Source organism: Gopherus flavomarginatus, chromosome 1 (genome assembly GCF_025201925.1).
Source record: "Gopherus flavomarginatus isolate rGopFla2 chromosome 1, rGopFla2.mat.asm, whole genome shotgun sequence".
NCBI classification, from domain to species: Eukaryota; Metazoa; Chordata; order Testudines; family Testudinidae; genus Gopherus; species Gopherus flavomarginatus.
The window spans coordinates 335,893,270-335,910,322 of NC_066617.1; the positions used below are offsets into that span (position 1 = coordinate 335,893,270).

The 17,053-nt window shown below is 49.6% G+C and overlaps 1 protein-coding gene across 3 annotated transcripts in view; it reads right to left on the minus strand.

The window, feature by feature from the left end:
• Nucleotides 1-278: 278 nt before the first annotated feature.
• SLC35F2 (solute carrier family 35 member F2) overlaps nt 279-17,053 on the minus strand; it is a 48,880-nt gene continuing 32,105 nt past the window's right edge. For all 3 annotated transcript variants that reach the window (XM_050928064.1, XM_050928073.1, XM_050928083.1), the window contains one exon: nt 279-1,857. In XM_050928064.1, coding sequence (XP_050784021.1) covers nt 1,633-1,857 — 225 coding nt within the window. In that variant the 3' untranslated portion in view covers nt 279-1,632. The remainder of the gene's footprint in view (nt 1,858-17,053) is intronic.

The window sequence follows — 17,053 nt, forward strand, 5'->3', positions numbered from 1 at the left end:
GAGTGCACCGCTCCGGAAATCGATGGTAGCCTAGGACCATGGATGCACACCACCGAATTAATGTGCCCTAGTGTGGACGCATAAAATCGATTTTATATCGGTTTTATAAAACCGGTTTTAGTAATTTCGATTTTATGTTGTAGTGTAGACGTAGCCTAACACAAAGTGCAAGGCAGCTGAAAATTTGACCCAAAGCTTGTCCCAAAGCATCAGCAGCTCTTCTAATCATTGTCTGTATGGAGTATTCAATGTAAAGGCAATATTGAGGAATAGCCTCCTCACTATGTACTTAATATTTATTTTATGATCTCTAAAGAAAATTGGATAAACCATTTTGCTCAAATAAACTACAACTAACCTATACAAAAAACAATCACATTGTCATTTGATAACCAGTGTATTCTAAAGAGGACCATTTACCATTTAAGACAAAACCTGTTAGTTTAAAAAATAGTTTGGTCAGTAAAAATCAATACATACAGTCTTTAACAGAAAGTTAAATTCCAACAGGCAAAAACAGAGTGAGAGCCAGATCTTCAGCTGGTATCCACTGACACAGCTTCAGTGGAACTATGCAAATTTACACCTACAATTCTGGCCATAGAATGTCTAAACAATCTCAAAACCTCACTTTCATGTAGTGACAGATCAGTTTTAATCACAGATTAGAAATGAAAAAAAATGGCACAAATAAAGACAAATGAATTACAAGTCTAGCAACAGTACTTAACATTTTGGAGAGCCAGACATTTTTGCTACAAAGAATGGACTGACGTGGGGCGACAGCAGCATCCCCACCCATGTTCACTTAGCTACATCTCCCTTTTTTTTAAAAAAAAAAATGTGGACTGCCAATTTTACATGTGGCTCCAGTGAAGGAATGAGGTCCTACATCACTTGGTAGACGTACCTAGGTATTATGAGAGAGAGAGAGTGAGAAGGGGGATGAGGAATATCTTTTATTGGACCAGTTTCTGTTAGTGGAAGGCACAAGCTTTCAAGCTTCACAAAGCGCTTCCTTCCTGAGACCTGAGGAAGCTTGTCCTTTCCACTAATGGAAGCTGGTCCAATAAAAAATATCTCACCCACCTTCTGTGTCCCATATCCTGGGACTAACACAGCTACAACACTGCAAACATATGTGTTATGGCACGTAGAGCTAGATCTTGCAAGGTGCTGAGGGCCTCTTGAGAAGTGCTGAGTGCTCTCAAATCCCACTCATTCCAATGGGAGCAGAGGACACTCCCTTAGCACCTTGCAGGATCGGGCCCTTAATAATTAACACATAACAAAGGATTTCTGCTCCTGCTAGTGACCTGAGAGCTAGATTTGATTTCATCTTTATAAAGCATTTGCTCTTAAATTAATCAAACTTTCTGAACATAAGGTTCTGTCGCTTCCCAGAGGCTTCCAAATATTTTTCTATTTCACCTTAAGGGACAGATCTTCATTTGGATTAGATTAACATAGCTTCATTGATTGAGGATCTGGCCTTATCAGCTAAGTGTTTATCCAGTGTACTAAAACAAATGCAGCATGATGTACACCTTTGGCAACAGAGCAGTTCTCCATATCGATATTGAGGGATAAATTTGGCAGTACAAAAGCTTCTTTTAAAATGCTGCTAGTTTTCTAACCCATGTTCACCTGCACATTTTCTTCTTTAGTAAACTGTACGGTAGCAGCTGGAGTTTCCTGGTGGTTCTCCTCAATTTTTAGTCCAAGGTTATCAAACCCAATGCTGGCTGGTTGTGGCACACTGGTTGTGGCTTCTTCTGCAGTTCGAGTTGGAGTAGAACAGTACAAAACGAAGCCCACCATAATGACACCAAAAGACAGGAGGTAGAGACCTGAAAACTGACAAGGATATGGGGAGGGGAAGGGAAATAAATGTGGTTAGTAATCCTGTCTTATGATTGTGCCTTGCAGCAAGAGCATCCCTTACAGCTACACTCTCTTTATGTCTCAATATTTAGAGTGCATCCATCACCATAGTATATGGGGCCCAAAAAACAAAACTCAGAAGTTTAGTCCACTGTCAGACTCAGACTATCTTAATGTTCTTCTCCACTTCCCCTTCTTAACACTGGTATACACGGAATTGTTTTCCTAAGTTTAGACACCCATCCTGACAGATGTGTCCAAGGATAACATGGTTCTAGATATGGTGATGGCAAAGGAGTAATTGTTTATGCAAGTGAACACTAACGTAATGTACCACTGAGTGGTTTCAATTTTAAGTGCAACATGGCGAAATTCTGTGATGGATTTGCTCCAGACTTTCACCTGTGAGAAAGAATTTGTCCCGGTTATTGGAATTCTGCAAGTCATTCTATCATATCAAATGGTTCAAAGTGATGGGCTATATACGTGTTATTACTGGGCCAAACCGGTTTTCCTGTCTCCTGATATACACCAGTTTAATTTCACAGAAGTTATACCAGTGTAAAGAGATAACTGAGACGACTAGGGTGGATCAGGCAAACAGGATTTGGTCCATTATTATCATCCAGTAAACTGTTACCATTCTAAAAAAGGAAGGATTATTACAAACCATCTTGATAGAAAAATAAGAGTCTACTTAAAGTGTTGACTTTATAAAATTGTATTTAAAAATGTAAAAGGGTCAAATTACCCTTAGCTGGGAATAGTTTGTCAGCAGACACAAAAAGCTACAGATTTTCTTCCCAACACCATAATTACTGAAGCAGCTGGATGACTGAAATTAAAATATCCCTGCTCAAAACTAGCTCCCCAGTAATAATACAGGCATAACATTCTTTTGAGGCCTGATCCTGCTGTCAGTAGAAAGATTCCCATTGGTTTCAACTCATGCAGGATTGTTCCCTACATCTTTGTTATCTGTGCTTATTGTCTTATGGCTCAGATTTTCAATGATGTCTTATGATTGTTGTCTAATACCATAAATTCTGGTGGAGGTTTGTATTGTTTGATTTATCTGTTAACACTTGTACTGACAGTTCTGATGTCAAGAGCATTCTCTTACCGAATACAATCAATGCTGACAAAGTCAGTGTTGAAAATGATTTTCAGCTGAATCAGAATTCAGTACAGCAACCCAGTTATAAACAAGTTCAGTTGCTTGGTGTATTGGCATTAATACTAGCCAGAACTTTTCAAACATTGTCCTCAATTTTGAAGAAAACAAGTAACTCTTCACAGTCACAAAATGAAGGAAAAATTGGGACTTCAGACTCAAGCCCCTTTGATAGTTGAGCACTTTGAAGGGCACCACATAATACTGCACGTGGAGAGGTGAGCTGGCTCAGAATGGACAGGGGCCTTAGGTTAATGTGGTCACACAGGTACAACTGAAGTTGAACTACTAAGGAAGGATAAATAGCTGCTACAATTCCAACTCCTCTTCAGCTTCTAAATTTAAAGATTTCAGAAATTATGTAAATTGGGCCAGATTCTGCTCTGTTACACTGATGTTAATCTGGAGTAACTCTTACCTGTAATGGAGTTACTCCAGGGTTACAAAAGTTTAAACTGAAGACAGAATTTTGCCCGTGGATGTCTAAATTGTATTTATTATTTCCCACGAAGAGGGTCTGTTTTCACAGAGCCTTCGGTTTATGTCCATAGTTATCTTATAAACAGGCAGCTAAATTCTCATCAGGCACACAGACGTAGCAAAGCAGAGTGTACTGGTGCCCATAATCTCTAATAAGCATTCTCATGCACAACTTCCCCTGCTATGCCTCACCTAAAAGGATTATTCTTCTTAGGATCTGTGGATAAGACTTTCAAAGTGACTGATTTGGGGGCGTGACTTTCAAAAAACGCTGAGCACTCAAGCCCTGAAACTCAAGCCCTTTTTGGGGCGCAGCCAAAACTTGAGGCACACAAAATAGTCACCTTTGAAAGTCTTAGCTTAGGTGCAGAGCCATTGCCAGGGTAGAGGGACACACACAGCCATAAACATGAAGATCATACCTGGACCCACCCAGGAATGCCTCTGCCTCTCAAGGAGGGGTTGTAGGACAGTTTCTTCAGGGATTTAAAGGGAGATAATGAGAACAATGATTGTACCCTTCCTTTTCCTTGCACATTCACTGCTGAACATGGGATTTCTGGACATACAGCACCTGCTGTAACTTGGAATAAGACAGACAACTCTCATCTCCAATCTGCATTGTGGATTTCTGTGGCCTAACCTTGTACCATGCATGAATCTCCCACTGTCATTGATAGGAGGCCTGAGTGCATAACGTACAACAGACAGCTACAATATGGACTGGAGAAAGTTTTGGCCACTGAATAGCTTGCAGCTGTGGCAAGGCACCTTCCTGGTCTCCCCAGCCTCCACTGCTTTTAGCCCTGGCAAGACAGGCTTGGGTAATATAGTCCCCCTTGGGGCACAGGGGAAGTCCATTCCTTCTCTTCCCCAGTCCTTTTTAGCTTATTTTTATCCCTTATAGGAGGGAATGCAGCCTCTCCTCCTGGTGAGGCTCATTGTCTTGCTGCTCCTAACCCCCTGGCAGCAGGACTCCTTCTCTCCTCTTTTCCTTCCCCGACAGGGGAGTGTTTAAAAAGGTCTCAGGCAGCCCTTAGTTGGAATCAGCTGATCCTAATTAACCTCAGGTAGCTCCCTCTCAGCTGATTCTAACTGATACTTTGGTAACCCTTTCTCAGCTGAATCTGATTGACCTGTAGTTACCCCCCAGTTGATAGGGAGGAGGGCCTTTTCATAGAATCATAGAATATCAGGGTTGGAAGGGACCTCAGGAGGTCATCTAGTCCAACCCCCTGCTCAAAGCAGGACCAATTCCCAACTAAATCATCCCAGCCAGGGCTTTGTCAAGCCTGACCTTAAAAACCTCTAAGGAAGGAGATTCCACCACCTCCCTAGGTAACCCATTCCAGTGCTTCACCACCCTCCTAGCGAAAAAGATTTTCCTAATATCCAACCTAAACCTCCCCCACTGCAACTTGAGACCATTACTCCTTGTTCGGTCATCAGCTACCACTGAGAACAGTCTAGATCCATCCTCTTTGGAACCCCCTTTCAGGTAGTTGAAAGCAGCTATCAAATCCCCCCCTCATCCTTCTCTTCTGCAGACTAATCAATCCCAGTTCCCTCAGCCTCTCCTCATAAGTCATGTGCTCCAGCCCCCTAATCATTTTTGCTGCCCTCCACTGGACTCTTCCCAATTTTTCCACATCCTTCTTGTAGTGTGGGGCCCAAAACTGGACACAGTATTCCAGATGAGGCCTCACCAATGCCAAATAGAGGGGAATGATCACATCCCTCGATCTGCTGGCAATACCCCTACTTATACCGCCCAAAATGCCATTAGCCTTCTTGGCAACAAAGGCATACTGTTGACTCATATCCAGCTTCTCATCCACTGTAACCACTAGGTCTTCTTCTGCAGAACTGCTGCCTAGCCATTCGGTCCCTAGTCTGTAACAGTGAATGGGATTCTTCCATCCTAAGTGCAGGACTCTGCACTTGTCCTTGTTGAACCTCATCAGGTTTCTTTTGGCCCAGTCCTCTAACTTGTCTAGGTCCTTCTGTATCCTGTCCCTACCCTCTAGCGTATCTACTACTCCTCCAAGTTTAGTGTCATCTGCAAGCTTGCTGAGAGTGCAGTCCACACCATCCTCCAGATCATTAATGAAGATATTGAACAAAACCGGCCCCAGGACCGACCCTTGGGGCACTCCACTCAAAATCGGCTGCCAACTAGACATGGAGCTGTGGTTCACTACCCATTGAGCCCGATGATCTAGCCAGCTTTCTATCCACCTTATAGTCCAATCATCCAACCCATACTTCTTTAACTTGCTGGAAAGAATACTGTGGGATACCATGTCAAAAGCTTTGCTAAAGTCAAGGAATAACACAACCACTGCTTTCCCCTCATCCACAGAGCCACTTATCTCCTCATAGAAGGCAATTAGATCAGTGAGGCATGACTTGCCCTTGGTGAATCCATGCTGACTGTTCCTGATCACTTTCCTCCCTTCTAAGTGCTTCAGAATTGATTCCTTGAGGACCTGCTCCATGATTTTTCCAGGGACTGAGGTGAGGCTGATTGGCCTGTAGTTCCCCGGATCCTCCTTCTTACCTTTTTTAAAGATGGGCACTACAGTAGCCTTCTTCCAGTCATCCAGGACCTCCCCCGTTCGCCATGAGTTTTCAAAGATAATGGCCAATGGCTCTTTTAACCCTCTGAGACTGATTTCTACACCCCTCCCTCCCCTTGCAGCTGTCTGTCCTTAGTTTATCACACGGCATAGGAACTGCACATAAGCAAAAGGGGTGATTGGAGCCCATCTGTGAGTACCCACAAAATGACTGCTGAAACTTACATTCATCCTGTAATTAGAGATGATGGTTCCCTAAGCTTTCCAATCATATTTATGTTTTACCTAATTGTTTCACTGATGTCTTGTACTGACACCAATTATTTCAGAATATTTACCAGTCACTTTAATGCAAATTCCACTAGGATTTTTTTTCAATAGAATACTGCCAACTGCTCTTGGGGCAGTCTCTTTCTAGAGGTCTTAGCTTCCTCCTAACCTGTCCCCTTCTCTTCTTCACATTAGCCCACTCAATCAACTTAGCATAAAACGAGTCACTCAGCCCTTAAACTCTGGTGTGCAGACTTCCTTTGTCTCCCTATCATTTTCTTAGGCCATGTATATACTACTAAATTATGTCAACCTAACTTATGTCAGCAAACAGCTGCTGCAGTAATTTCTTTAATTGCGCGTGCCTACACTTTGCTCATGTCAGCAGTGCACATCCTCAACAGAATCGCTTGACTCAATTGTACTGCCAGTGTGCAGCATTGTGGGACGGCTTCTGAAAGCCTGTAACGGTTGACCTAAGTAGCATAGTGTCTACACTGACATTACATTGACCTTAGTTCTATGCCTCTTGTGGCGGTGGAGTTATTAAATAGGTGTAGCAGGGTGGTTATGTCAGCAGGAGCAACATTTAAGTGTAGACACTTCCATAGTTAGGTCATCATAAGCTGCTCTGAATCAACTCAACTCTGTTGTGTAGACCAGGCCTTAGAGGCAGCTGGGCATTGTGCTGTTGTCCCTACACTCTCCCAAACCTTTCTGCCTCCCCAGCCTGCTCTGTTTTCCTTCCTTTATATCTGGGCTTGTTTTCCTTTATTGGTCCCAGCTGTGGTGCATGCCTCCATGACTGGCAGTTCCAGCACCTGTGCTAGGGTGTGATCAGCCTGGTCGCCTATAAACCAAGAAAAGTATCCTCCCACTTCTGCCTATGCTCAGTATGGGATTTGCACCACAGACACAAAATCATTTTAGATGCAGGCAACTCAACTTTTTAGAGATGAGTAATTAGGAAAATTAAAAGTGGATTTTCTGATACATAAGTTACCCTAGCCATTAGAGCATGTGCTTGAGAATAATAAGGCATGTATCTTAAACACCAAGGCAGAGATACTTTTCCTGAAATAATAGAATAATGGCTAAATCCTGGCTCTGAGTACAGGGGGCGTGCAAGGGGGAGGCGGCTCCATCGTGGCTGGAGTCATTCTTCCTGTGTGTAAATCTCAATGCCTGCACAGATAGCACAGCATTAGTTAGCTAGATGGATGGCTGCGGAAGTTGAGAGGAAAGCACTAAAGCAGCATTTGTCAAAAGCTACAGCCAGCATTCCTCCAGCACCGTCCTACTAGCTCTGTGGGGAGAGGTGTAAAGCCAGGGCTACACACCCACCCTGCTTACACAAATGCCTCCTGAAGCATTCCATGCTAAGACTACTGCTGGCTGGCCTCCCTCACTTATGCTCTGAAGGCCAATCTGAATCTGTGTAGACAAAGGCAGTCTTTACAGTGACAGCGATGGGAATCAGACTGGGCCCTAATAACCAAAGCAGCCACACCATGTTTGCTTCCTGCACTGGGGCAGGAAAGGGTCTCCCATCTTCCCTCCCACCACAGACTCATAGGCAGAGACATGTAATTTAACCCTTCCGGTACACACTGGACTGGGTTCAATTTCTAGCTCTGTCACAGACGTTCTTATGTGACATTAGGCAACTTATTTCACTTATCTGGCCTTCAGATTCTCTATCTGTAAAATGATGATCAAAATCCTTCCTGACCTTGCAGGGATGGTGTGGGGCTAAATGTTTGGAAGAGTGCTCGGATATGATGGGGATGGGGCCAGATAAGTATGGGGGATGGGATTAAAGTAGACAGAAATGCTACTCAGTAATCTGGTGTCACTAGAACTCATTTGGGTTGAACTCATTAAACTTGGGAGTGTGGAGAAATGTGTGACACTGACTGCAGCCCTTTCCCTTTGGAACTGAAACAGAAAGGGGGTTATTCATCAGGCACAAAGTAAGACATTGTTCCATTCTTTGACACTTTTTGCCTTGGTAGTTTCACAGCTCCAGTGTATTTTATGCCTCACACTGGTGAAGAAATAAACTTGAGTTTTCTCGCATTGTTTTGCTTGCCCTCTGGCTGCTTTGAGAGGACAAATTTTGTTTCCCCTTCCACCAGGACACCCTCAGCATGTCTTTTAGGCTACTATATGTGGGAACAGGGCTGAGTTCAGAGGACGAAAAGCCCCACTCAAGAACAAGTTTTTATTTATTTATGTTCAGTTTTTTCCTCTGTTCTATTCAGTCAGGCTTTGTTGCACCAATTTAAATCACATAGAAACTAATTTTTGTTAAATCTGCACAATTTTTGTATTTAGATAAGGCACCATCCACTACCAAGTCTAAGTCTGCTATCAATGTGATTGGTAGTCCGGTAACTCCACCTAGTGCCCAGATTTGCAACAGACTCTTTCCTAGACGTTTATACAACAGAAGCATATTCAGAAAATATTTGTAGCAAGCAAACTCCCTCCTGTTCAGTCTTTGGAGAGCTCTTGGGGTTTTGGTTTGTTTGATATTTGGCATTGTATTTCAGATCTCAGCTGCAGCTGCATGTAAGACAATGACAGAAGGGGTGAAAATGTAATTCTGAAAGGGAGGGTTGGCCATATGAAGGCCCTCTATGGGCCTCATCCTGTAAGGGGCCAAGTGTCCTCATTCCTATTGATTCCAGTGGTAGGCAAGGGCTCACAGCACCATGCAGGAATAGGAATGGGAACTTCCTCCACCCCAGATACCATTCTGTGATGAGCTTATTCCAAGTGGCAATAATGGCAAAGCTTAACAAAACCATCATGTACTAGAAGACCACAAACAGGAACCCCTGGGGTTAGCAGAAATCAGAAAAGTATAGTAGAATAAAGGCACCCTGTGGCATAAAGCTAAGATGAAGAAAGAGATACTCTAACTTCACCTGCAACAGCCTCTGAGGCAGGGCCAGCTCCAGGCACCAGCATTCCAAGCTGATGCTTGGGGCAGCAATCTGCAAAGGGTGGCAGTCCCTGTTGTTTTGCCCCCAAGCAGCGGCCGAATTGCCTCCGCGGACGGCTTCAGCTAAACACAGAAGCTGCCGCCGAATTGCCGCAGCCGCGGAAATGCGCCTGCCGCCCTAAGGGCACACGGACTGCCCCCGCCGCCCGCGGCGGCAATTCGGTGTGCTGCTTGGGGCAGCAAAAACTGTAGAGCTGGCCATGCTCTGAGGGGCCTTATATGGAATATTATTTGGTGACAAGAGAAAAACTCTTCTTCAGTAAGAGTTGAGGGGTTCCTTGCATTTTTTGTAGTATATTCAATTCCCTATGCCTTTATAATCCGTGAAACATCCTTCCTGGTGTCTTTGCGCAACAGCAAAGGAAAGATAACATAACTCTGCAGCTGTTAAATATGCAAAAATTGTGTGTAGTTATCTAGTTCTCCCCTTAGACCTGCTTGTAACTGTAGGCACTGCATTAGTATTGCTCCATTCTCTTGCTGCCTCCCCTTGGCTGTTTTAAATTACTTATAGAAGCGCTCTGATTGTGGAGTTGTCATTCTCCAGACAATTTCTTTCCTTGATCATTGTAGGGAGGCGCCCTGGCTCCCTGCCGCGCCTGAGAGGGATGAGCCAGAGCAGGTGCCTCAGTGGGTGGAGTCACGGCCGCCTGTCCCCGGCCCTCGGAAGTCAAGGGGCGGGACAGGAAGTATAAAAGCCCGGCCCCAGTGCTCAGTTGGCTGCAGGCTGTCGGAGAGGACAGACGCTGGTGCCCGAGCTCCCGCCGGGCCCAGCCTGCCTCGTGCTCACTACCCGGAGGAGCGCTGGCCTGACCTGCCTCGGGCCCGGTATCCGGAGGAGCATTGGCCTGACCTGCCTCGCGCTCACTACCTAGAGGAGTGCTGGCCTGACCTGCCTCGTGCCCAGTATCTGGAGGAGCGCTGGCCTGACCTGCCTCGCGCTCACCACCTAGAGGAGCACTGGCCTGACCTGCCTCGTGCCCAGTATCCAGAGGAGCTGCCGGAGCTTCCCACTGCCCAGTATCCAGAGGAACCCATGGTCTGGGACCTGCCGGACAATGCCAGCAGAGGACAGGTACCTAGGGAGGGGGAGACTGGAAGTGGCCTGGGGGTAGCCGACCCCAGTCTGGCTCCAGGGGACCCTGAACCAACGTCAGTGTGTTGCGGCCAGGATTCCCCACTGACTGCAGCGAACCCTTGCCGCTGCTAGGGCCCCGGGCTGTGACGCAGTGGAGTGGGAGGGCCTGCGTCCCCCCTGCCACCCTTCCAAGGGTGGCAGACTTCCCCCTCTCCCTGGCCTGAGGAGGCCTTCTATATAGACTTACAGTGTAAACTGCTGCTCAGCCCCTGCCTCAGAGTCTGAGCCCGAACTGCTTACTGCCCCGCCCTGCCCCAGGGCCGGGCCTATAGGCTTTGTGTTTGCTCAGCCTGCTGACAGGCCTGAGCCTGAACTGCTTACTGCCCCGCCCTGCCCCAGGACCGGGCTTATAGACTTTGTGTGTACCCGACCCTGCTGAAGGGCCGGGATTCTGCCTTGTTTACAGACCCTCTATTCCCTCCGCCCCTGCTGAGGGGTTTGGCCTACACGGACTGCTGCCTGTAGGGAGGCGCCCTGGCTCCACGCCGCGCCTGAGAGGGACGAGCCCCTGCACTGGACCCTTACATGTGGTACCAGAAGTGGGGAGTTCCGCCCAGGATGTGGGCGCGGACTCTTAACTCCGGTGAATGGGGGGCTGTGGGAGAGAGAGCTCCCTCTCCCAAGATGGACATGTCACAACTCGTTGCCGTCCTGACAGAGAACCAGGAGCGGCAGCAAGCGGCTCAGTCGCGGCAGCAAGAGGAGCAGCAGGTCGCCCAGCTCCAGCAGCAGCAGCAGCTCGTCGAGCAGCTGGGGACTCAACAGCACCAGCTGATCCAGGACCTGGTCAAGCAGCAGCAGGAGTTTCAGCTGAAATGCTTCCAGCACCTCGCAGTGGAGCGTGCCCCACGAGACAGGGCCCAGTCGGGAGGCACCGATGGGGCCCCGCGCCCCAGCCCACCGATCCGGCTGACAAAGATGGGCCCCGGCGATGACCCCGAGGCCTTCCTTGTCACCTTCAAGCAGGTGGCGGCCGTCGCGGGGTGGAGCCCGGACCAATGGGCCTCCATCCTGGCCCCATACCTGACAGGAATGGCTCAGGCGGTCTACCGAGGCCTGTCCGCTGAGGCCGCCCGGGACTATAGTCAGGTGAAATCTGCTATCCTGGACGCCCTCGATGTGAGTCCGGAGACTTTCCGGCAGTGGTTCAGGGGCCTGACATACCCCGCCGGGGCCCGGCCTCGTATGGTGGCCCAGGAACTCTGGGAGACCTGCCGGCGGTGGTTGCAGCCCGAACATTGAACGTCAGAAGAGCTAGCAGAGCAGGTGATCCTGGAACAGTTCACCCACATCCTTCCATCGCGAGGAAGGGCCTGGGTCCTCTGTCATCGACCGGCAACCCTGGCCGCCACTGTCACCCTGATGGAGGACTTCCTAGCAGCGGAAGCCCCGGTGGGCCCAATTGGTCGAGCAACCCCACCAGGGCTGGAATGCCCAAGCCCCGAGAAGAAGGCGACGCCCACCCGGGCTGCAACACCACCTGCGCAGCTGGCCCAAGCCCTGATTCCCGCACCCTGGAAGATGCGCTGGAGCCCTTCTAGGGACTTCCCTAGTATCCGGCCCCGATCGGAACGAACCGAACTGGGGCCTTGTTTCTCTTGTGGCAAAACATGGCATCTCCAGAGAGACTGCCCCCGAATGGAGTGCACCTTTGGCCAAGTCTGCTCCGGGGAGGCTCGTGCCTGTGGCCCAGAGCCAGCCAAGATTACTGTGCCTGTGGTGGTTGAGGGGTACCTGACTGTGGCCCTCCTCGACTCAGGCTGTGGGCAGACATTGATCCGCGACCACTTAGGTCCCCAGGCGGATGCACGCCTGGGGGAAATCCGCCTGCAGTGCATCCATGGCGACATCCGGCCTTACCCCAGCACCCGGGCCCAACTGACAATCGACGGGGTGACCCGATGGATGGTAGTAGGTCTCGCACCCAAGCTGGCATATCCGGTGATCCTGGGCTGGGACTGGCCCGAGTTCCCGGCCGTCCTATGCCAACATACTGGAGGGGGAGACCCCAGAAGTGAAGGAAGATGAGCAGGAGGTCCCAGAAACAGAGGAGGATGAGCAGGACCCACCCGAGTCCCCCGCTGAGATAAAAGATGGGGAGGATGCTTCCCCAGGGGAGGTAAGGGATCCCTCGGCCCCCACGGACTTCTGCCAGGATCAACGAGCGGACCCCACCCTCAGCGGGGCATATGAGCAGCTGGCCGCAGTGGATGGGACCATCCTCGATCCGGGTCGAGCAGCCCGGTGGCTGCACTTTGAATTGCGACAGGACCGCTTGTATCGGGTCGAGAGGGACCCGCATACCAGGGAGCCCCAAACTCAACTCCTCGTGCCCCGATGCCATTGACGGGCGGTCATGAAACTGGCCCATGATGTCCCGGCTGCCGGACATCTGGGTCCCGAGAAGACCCTAGCCAGAATATTGGGATGCTTCTATTGGCCAGGTATACACCGGGAGGTGACGGACTATTTTACCTCCTGTCTGTATTGCCAGTTGACCGCCCCGGCAAGAATGCCCAAGGCGCCGCTGGTCCCGATGCCACTAATAAAGACCCCTTTCGAGTGTGTGGCCATGGATCTGGTGGGACCCCTCCCTAAGAGTGTTGCAGGGTTCCAGTACATCCTAGTGATGCTGGACTATGCCACCCGGTTCCCCGAAGCGATCCCGCTCCGTAACGTCACTGCCTGCACCATCGCAGGGAAACTGGTCAAGGTCTTCGCCCGTGTCGGCTTGCCCCGGGAGATCCTCACGGATCAGGGGACCAACTTCACCTCGCGGTTGTTGCAGCAGGTGTGCGGGTTCCTGGGGATCAAGCAACTGCGGACATCGGTGTATCATCCCCAAACCGATGGGTTGGTAGAGAGGTTCAATCGAACCCTGAAGGACATGTTACGGAAGTTTCCCCCGGAGGACCTCCGCCGGTGGGACCAGCTACTCCCGCCCTTGCTCTTGGCGGTGCAAGAGGTCCCCCAGTCATCAACCAAGTTCTCGCCTTTTGAACTACTGTATGGCCACTGACCCCGGGGCCTCTTGGACCTAATGAGAGAAACCTGGGAGCAAACCCCATCACCCGCCCAGGGTCTCCTAAAATATGTGATTCAGCTCCAGGAGCGTCTCAAACAGGCTGGGACCCTGGTGCGAGCAAATTTGAAAGCCGCCCAAGAAATGCAGGCCCAGACGTTCAACCGGGACGCGCGCACCCGAGACTTCCAACCTGGAGACCGGGTCTTACTCCTCCTCCCCTCCAGTGAGTCCAAGATCCTGGCTCGATGGCAGAGCCCTTAAGAGGTGGTTCGAAAGGTGGGCCCTGTTACTTATGAGATTCGTCAGCCTGACCGGCGGAAAGAGCTCCAGCGGTACCACGTCAACCTCCTCAAGCCCTGGCGGGAACGAAAGGTTTGTTTATTAATCCCTATCCACCGGAACCCGAGCTAGGGCTCCAGGTACACCCCAGTGAAGACCCCGAGGGACCCCAGCTTGGGGAGACGCTGACGGAAGAACAGCTCGAGCAAACCCGCTGCCTCCTTCAAGCGTTCCCCCGTACTTTTACAGCCCAGCCGGGATACACCTCCATGGTATATCATCGAATTCAGACGGAGCCGGGGGTGGTGATCTGGGCCACGACCAGACCCCTGCCGTATCACGGAAAGTGGATCATTGACGATGAAGTGCGGGCTATGCTAGACCTAGGAGTAATTGAACCTTCGCAAAGTGAGTGGCGTAGTCCAGTCGTCTTGGTGCCAAAGCCCGATGGCTCCCAGCGATTTTGTATTGACTTTAGGCGCATTAACGCCATCTCCAAGTTTGACGCCTACCCCATGCCCTGAATAGATGAGCTGCCGGCCCGGTTAGGAGAGGCCCGCTATATCACTACCCTGGACTTAAGTAAGGATATTGGCAGATCCCCCTGGAACCGGCCTCCAGGGAGAAGACCGCGTTTGCCACTCCGACCGGCCTGTATCAATTCACGCGGATGCCCTTCGGCCTTCATGGGGCACCAGCGACGTTCCAGCGTTTGATGGACCACCTCCTCCAACCGCATCAGGACTACACTGCAGCCTATCTAGATGACGTAGTCGTCTACAGTCGGCAGTGGGAAACCCACCTAGAAAAGGTCGCCGCTGTCCTAAGGTCCTTGCGGGCGGCCGGGTTAACTGCCAACCCTAAGAAGTGCCGTATTGGCTGGCGTGAGACCACCTACTTGGGGTATACCGTTGGAAATGGGCAAGTGAAACTTCTCGTGAATAAGGTTCAGCCCATCGCAGCCTGTCCTCCGCCGACCACGAAACGCCAAGTCAGCCAGTTCTTGGGGCTGGCGGGATATTATCGATGGTTCATGCCCCAGTTTGTGGCGATGGCCGCCCCCCTGACAGGGCTCCTCACCAAGGACAGCCCGCAACAAATACGCTGGACCTCCGAATGTGACGAGGCTTTCCAGTCGCTTAAGGCAAGCCTCTGTAGTAAGCCGGTCTTGTTTAGCCCTGACTTCCATCGACCATTCGTCCTGCAGACGGACGTGTCAGAAGTAGGGCTCGGGGCTGTCCTCTCACAGGAGGTGGATGGGGAGGAGCATCCGGTCCTCTACATCAGCTGGAAGCTGTTCCCCAGAGCAAAACTATGCAGTGGTCGAAAAGGAAGCCCTCGCGGCGAAGTGGGCCTGCGATGCCCTGCGTTACTACCTCCTTGGGGCCCCGTTCACCTTGGTCACTGACCACTCTGCCCTTCAATGGTTGTGCCGCATGAAGGACCACAACATGCGACTCCAACGGTGGTACTTGGCTATGCAGCCCTATGCCTTCACCATCCGTCACAGGGCTGGAAAGGACCACGCCAACGCGGACTTCCTTTCCCGCTTGGGAGGTATGGATGAGCCTGGCCCCGTTGCCTGGGAGCCAGCCTTGAGGGGGTGTGTGTGTAGGGAGGTGCCCTGGCTCCTCGCCGCGCCTGAGAGGGACGAGCCAGAGCAGGTGCCTCAGTGGGCGGAGTCACTGCCGCCTGTCCCCGCCCCCTGAAAGTCAAGGGGCGGGACAGCCCCTGCCTAAAAGTCTGAGCCTGAACTGCTTACTGCCCCGCCTTGCCCCAGGGCCGGGCTTATAGACTTTGTGTTTGCTCAGCCTCCTGACAGGCCTGAGCCTGAATTGTTTACTGCCCCGCCCTGCCCCAGGGCCCCGCTTATAGACCTTGTGTTTGCTCAGCCTGCTGACAGGCCTGAGCCTGAACTGCTTACTGCCCCGCCCTGCCCCAGGGCTGGGTTTATAGACTTTGTGTTTGCTCAGCCTGCTGACAGGCCTGAGCCTGACTGCCTCCTGCCCGCCCTGCCCAAGGGCCCGGGCTTATAAACTTTGTGTGTACCCGACCCTGCTGAAGGGCCGGGATTCTGCCTTGTTTACAGACCCTCTATTCCCTCCGCCCCTGCTGAGGGGTTCGGCCTACACGGACTGCTGCCTGTAGGGAGGCACCCTGGCTCCCCGCCGCGCCTGAGAGGGTCGAGCCCCAGCACCGGACCCTTACAATCATTCATAGTGTAATCCAGAGTATGTTACTGCTCCTTTTGCCCAGGAAAAATGTCTGATGGCTTCAAACACCACTCACTCCACTTTGCTTTGTGAAGACACTAGCAAAGAATTAATTTAACCTTCAATAAATTAGTCTTGCCATCTCCTCCACTTCCTATTGTGTCCTTCACTCTTATTTTTATATTGCCTGAAATTCTCTTATAATTTACCCTCAATGCCTTCTGAAATTCACCTTTTTTTTTTTTTTTTTTAAACCAACATTGGCTGGTACCAGATGCTTCAGAAAGAGATGCAAGAAACTCTGCAGTGGGCAATTATGGGACAATCTGCCTCTAGGGAAAGCTTCCTCCCAACATCCAAAGTAACAAGTTGTCTTAAAGCCTCATGCTTCAGGGTTTACATATGTCCCTTCCAAAATTCTTACTTATTTTAAAAAAATATTTACTATTAGCCATATAAATGGCTAATCCCTTCTTGAATTAAGCCATTAGCTGTTTGGTGCCAAGACACATCATTGATAGGTGACTTAGAAATGGATGCAGTAACTGAGCTGCTGATTACAATGCACAGTGCAGACATTTTCAGTCTCTCATATTTACTTAATTTTTAAAATGAACACTGTTGAGCAAGTTAGATCCAAAATTTATTAATGCTCAAAACTGTTGTAATCTGGTGGGGAATGTCAATTGCTAAATATCTCCTCAAAAGGAAACTCTAGCCATTGTGTGTACTTGACACTACAATACTTCTGCTCTTATGCTTCAGAACTAAAATAAATGATCCTTCACCTTTAGAACCAAATTTGACATAAAAGCTTTTGATTTCTGTATGGCTGAGGGCAAGTGACCTCCTGGAGTAATACAGCTAAGCCTCTTAAGCAAAGTTCTCAAGCTTCTCACTAAGCTTTTCCATCCACTGAGAGGGTCAGTGATTAAAAAGGTGATAGTGATCTTGGGAATAACTCTGGATACAAAAGATCAATTAGAGTGGAAGGGTTGGTT